The sequence below is a fragment of the Octopus bimaculoides genome, chromosome 2, assembly GCF_001194135.2.
Source record: "Octopus bimaculoides isolate UCB-OBI-ISO-001 chromosome 2, ASM119413v2, whole genome shotgun sequence".
In the NCBI taxonomy this organism is placed as follows: domain Eukaryota; kingdom Metazoa; phylum Mollusca; class Cephalopoda; order Octopoda; family Octopodidae; genus Octopus; species Octopus bimaculoides.
The window spans coordinates 84229345-84234763 of NC_068982.1; the positions used below are offsets into that span (position 1 = coordinate 84229345).

At 32.7% G+C, this 5419-nt stretch overlaps 1 protein-coding gene across 1 annotated transcript in view; it reads left to right on the forward strand.

Moving 5' to 3' along the window:
* Positions 1-5147, forward strand: part of LOC106873771 (acylpyruvase FAHD1, mitochondrial) — a 74758-nt gene extending 69611 nt beyond the window's left edge. The window contains exon 3 of the mRNA XM_014921270.2: positions 4400-5147. Coding sequence (XP_014776756.1) covers positions 4400-4891 — 492 coding nt within the window. The 3' untranslated portion in view covers positions 4892-5147. The remainder of the gene's footprint in view (positions 1-4399) is intronic.
* The last annotated feature ends 272 nt before the right edge of the window (positions 5148-5419 follow it).

The following is a 5419-nucleotide window of genomic DNA, read 5'->3' on the forward strand; positions in this document are numbered from 1 at the left end:
TATTTTTTTAAAGCTATAATGGAAGTGACAAAGGAGCATATTCAGCATATTTTGCTTTATGAGTTCAATAAAGGCAACAACACAACAGAAAGTATACATTAATGCAATATATGGGGATTGGAAAATAAGTGTAAGCCAGTGTCAACAGTGGTTCCAGTAATTCCAAGCCAGAAACTACCATCTAAAAGATGAGCCTCATCCAGGAAGATCTGTAGAGCTCGACGAGGATGTCCTGCAAATCCTAGTGGAATGAAATCCCATCATAACTGTTGAGGAACTAGCAGAGAAGCTTGGATTTGGTCATTCAATCATTCATTGACACTTGTGTGCCATCAGAAAAGTCAGCAAATTAGGTCAATGGATTCCTCACAAATTTTTCGAGTCTAATCATGTGCAGAGAGCGAATGTGTGCTCTTCTTTGCTGGCATGTCTTGTGAATGAACCTTTTTTGGACCAAATAGTGACTGGTGATGAGAAATGGGTTCTCTATAAAAATGTCAAGTACTGAAGACAGTGGATAGGGAAAGGAGAAACATCAGCACCCCAAGCTAAAAAAGGTCTTCACCCATGTTAAGTGTTGTTATCTATTTGGTGGGATATGAAAGGTTTAGTCCACTTTGAACTTTTAAACCCAAACCAAATGACCATCTTCGGTTTCAAGACGAAAGGTGTTCTTCCATCAGGATAATGCTTGGTCATATACAATGAGGATGACATTCCAAGGGCTAGAACAGTTTGAATGGGAAACGGTGCCCTACCCACCATATTTGCTGGACATTGCCTCATCTGATTATCATTTATTTATTCCGCCGTCTTCAAAATCATTTTGATGGAAAAAATATGAATTCTGTAGACAAGGTCAGAATAATAATGGGGGAGTATTTTACATCGTGGGCAAGTGAATTCTGGAAGAGAGGTCTTGCAAGTCTACAAGATAGATGGAAGAGCATTGTAGAAAATGAAGGAGAGTATATTGTAGATTAAAAAAAACTCTGTTTATCTTAATTTTGAAAAATAAAAGAGGTATAAAAAAACCACATTATTTATGGGATGACCCAATATACATACATACATACATACATACAAACAAGCATACATACATGCATACATACATATGTATACACACATGTGCACAAACAAACAAAGAAAAATAAACACAGCTCTGATAACAGACATAGTCAATGACTATTGAAGACATTGCAAGAAGAAATGAAAATTTTAGAAGAGAAAAGAATAAATAAATAAATGAGTGGAAATTGAACCAGTGCATAGTAATAAAGCATCAAAACAGAATGATTCTCCCCAGACACAACAAAACTGAATGAAAGTTCTGGGAAAACTAAAAATGAAAAATTATTCATGGTCTATTTTCCACGTTTTTGATGTTTGATCTTCAGTTGTCTCCTTCATTATTCTATGTGTAAGAAGTGTGCTAACCACAGAGATTGATTATTAATATATATTCCTATTAAATTTGCCTGTGTGCACTTTAATAGTATTATTATATTGTTTTTATTTGTTTTATATTCATATCTTTGAGCAACCTAGCTCTTCATCAAAGAAAAGCTATTTGTATTTTTGTTTGTTGTCATACTTAAGTTCAGTACATGTGTTTTTAGTTTTCCCCTAACATTTCTTTAGTTACCTTGTACTACACATAAGTCAAAGTATGTGTGATGTTTGCTTCATTTATAGACTGAAATACTAGAGACCATAGATCAGAAGTTTATATGCACCTATGATGCTATTGGCCAGAAGGAAACAGTTCTGTCATCTTCATGAAAATTGACAGTCATTTCATTTATATATGTTTAAATATGTTCAATACTATCTAAGCGAATAACTTTCAATATTCATAGTATAATTTTGTCAGCTTTTTTCAGCCCAGTCAATGATAAATGTTTCTGCTAGTGAGTGTGTGTGTGTGTGTGTGTTATTTAAAACAATATGATTTGGGTCCATGCAGCTTAAAAGTTTTGTGGGTCTCTAACAGAAGCTCGTCTCTTTCAGGCTTAGATTACCAAATGAAGAAATACAGGAAGTCCAAGATGGCCACCGGAAAATAGGCTGCTATTGATCAAGACTGGTCACATAGTGTTGTCAAAATAGATTCATTTGCTCAGCAACAGCAGTTCCCCCAAATCAATTTCGACCAATTTTTTTATACTTCAAAATGATGGGAGAGTCATTTTTAGTAAAAAAATATTTTTGAAAATATTTTCAGATGAATCAGTGTGATTTAAAGGAGATTTAGCTGTTGTTTGTAGCACATCCTATGACATCTGGTACCTTCGTTGTTCCGCATCCACTGGCACCAAGCACGTCCTTGTGTGTGTGTTTGAGTGTGTGTGTGTGTGTGTGTGTGTGTATGTGTAAGAAAAAGCATATTTACAAACAGAAAAGTATGCTATTCAAGAAAAAGTTGTTTAAAAATTATGATTTTTTTTCACCCCTCCCTATTTCCTTTGTTACTGTTTATAATTTAAAAATACTGGAGTGACTGAGAAGGTCACTGCTAGGATTTATCCACAGTGATCTGAAAGAGATGTGTGAAAGATAATTTATTTTAAAAGCATACTTTTCTGTTAGTAAATATGTTTTTTCTTACATGCACACAGATTTACTTAGTGTGGGTTAAAAATTTAAAAGTATAAAATTTTTTGTTGTTGTATAAATTTCAGCAATAGACCACACTTGGCCTAAACAAAACCCATGGGTTACTTCTGCATCATCATTCCATAAAATGTGTTTATAGAGAGAAAAATATTGATAAACATTAGTACATGTCAGAGTGACAAAAAAACAAAGACGGTACCAAGTGTTTGTGGGAAATGCTAGAAACAACACTTAAATCACACACCTTTACATCTGAAATATTTTCAAAAGCTTCTCCTGTTGTTTTTAAGTGCATAGTGCTCACAAAATTGGCCAAAATCAGTTCAGGGGTGTAAAAAAAAAAAAATCGAATTTTCAAAAGTTTTGTCATAAAAAAGCTTCCTTCCACCATTTCCTTGGATTTATCCAGAGTGAAAAAAAAACTGCAAAAATCACCATCAACATGGAGAAAATTCAACTTATATGGGTATCCTGATCCAAAACTTCACCAGTTACTTGTTTACAGCCATTTTTCATAGTCCATTAAAATTTTATTGAAATGGTATCATGTCCCAAAATCTCAGGATTTATTTAGTTCTATACCCACTACAAATGTGCCAAAGCCAAGTCCCTGTGGCTTGTACTTTTGGATTTAGCTAGGTCTGAAAACACATGAAAAGCTTATGCTCACATTGCAAAATCAACTGTTTGTTGCATGCAACAAAATAGGCTTCACATAAGTATTTTAAAAATTGCCAAAAAAAGTCTCATTTTCAAGAACCTAAAAGAAATAGGCAACTGCTATCCCATGGAGACTATTAATTTGAGTAATTTGAAGGTGATTATCATCTCAATTTCCAAGCTGTAATCATAAATGAGGGCTAGATTAGGCAAGATTTCGACCAGTTCACTGACCATTCAAATTGTCATTTTTCCTAAAATATTCATGCAAATTTCACAAATAAGGTATCAAAATGTTTCTTTTTGAATAATTTCCAAGAAAACGTACAGTAGCAGTTAGATTTAAATAGTTTCAAAACTACCTAATGTTAATGATTTGTATTTTAACAACTCCTCAGAGAGAAATGTTTTTTTAAATGAATTTTTTTAGTAAGGCATTTTAACTTAAACAGTTTGTTTTGTAGGTAAAAATGAATATATGTATACTATAGTAGATCAGCACATGTCAGAGCTTTTAAGTGTTGGGCTCAGTTGATACACCAGTCCAGGGCCTGGAGAAGCTTATGACTTATCACAGCCCCCTTTGAATCTTGAAAGGCTTTTCTGCCTTTCCAAATTTTTCTCAAAGGCTCTGGTTATAGTTCATATTTATTGTAAGCGTTTTGCTGTATTTGAGCAGAACACTATTTACATCTCACAATTTATCTAACTGTTGGGAGTTGGTACCAGAATTTCTTTTAAAAATTAGCTGTAGTATCTTAACGTCCTGCTCAGAAGGATATTTCTTTTGTCTACTTAACACCTTTAGAAAGTTATGTAGGAGTAAAATTGCCTAAATGAATATGCAGTTGGGAAAACAACTTGTGGATTTGACTTAAATTATATATAAGCTCTTAACATAACCCTGCACACATTACTGTCAAGAATATGTACCAGATCATTTAAAAATGTTCTTAAATGTGAAGTGCTTCTTTTTCATTTCCTTATCTCCATGCAAACTGAAGCTAAGCACCAGCCCTCAAAATCTCTAAAAGATTTTTTAAGATTCCTGAGTTTAATGAAATGCTTAACTTTTTACTGTCAACAGTAATCATGAATTTATTTTTCTTTTCTATTTTCATAGATACCTTATAACTGCAAATCTCTGCATCATGAGGTAGAACTGGCTGTTGTAATTGGTTCAAAAGGCAAAAATATACCAGAAGGGAAAAGTAATTCTTATGTTGATGGCTATTTTTTGGCTTTGGATATGACTGCACGAGATTTACAAGAGGAAGCTAAATCAAAGCGACAACCATGGACTATTTCAAAAGGTTTTGATACTTCTTGTCCTCTGAGTCGTTTTATTAGTACAAAAGAAATTAAAGATTCATCCTGTATAGATTTGTGGTTGAAGGTAAATGGACAGCTGCGTCAAGCTGGTAATACAAAAGATATGATTTTTGATATCTCTCATCTTATTTCATATATAAGCAAATATTTTACTTTGGAACCTGGTGATATCATTCTCACAGGAACACCATCTGGAGTTGGTTCAGTTGAGAATGGAGATATCATTGAAGCAGGTATTGGAAATCTTGTCAAGATGACATTTTCTGTTGAAAGTGCAAAATGAAAAGAAAATATGTGCACCGCTATATATTATAAAATCAGTATTGTAAATTTCAATTTTGATATTAGATGATTCTAATAAATCTTTCGGGATTCTATATTCCTGAGCAACCTTTGATTTAGCTAAAAGAATTTTTTATATTTTTCCAATTTTAAATTCCCATGAATTTATTTTTGAATTGTCTTTGTTAATTTAAAACAACTTATAAGGCAGTTTTATGTACTAATGAATAAAATCAACAAAACTTTTTGAAAATCTTTTCCTTATTGTACTGTTTTTAAAAATAACGTTTGCTAACTGGAGATGTAAATTCAAACTATCAATCATTTTCATTTATGTTAGTAACATCTTTGAGAAAAACCTGTATGTTACAGCTTTCAGTTGTGAATATCAGTCTCAGGCATGGTACCCAAATAAGAAGCTTTATGTATAAAACATTTTACATTCTTTTATTCTGTTAATATGGACTAAAGTTTTTTTTTAATACAAGTTCCAATTTCTTGTTTTTAGCAAGACTAATTTAGCCTAATT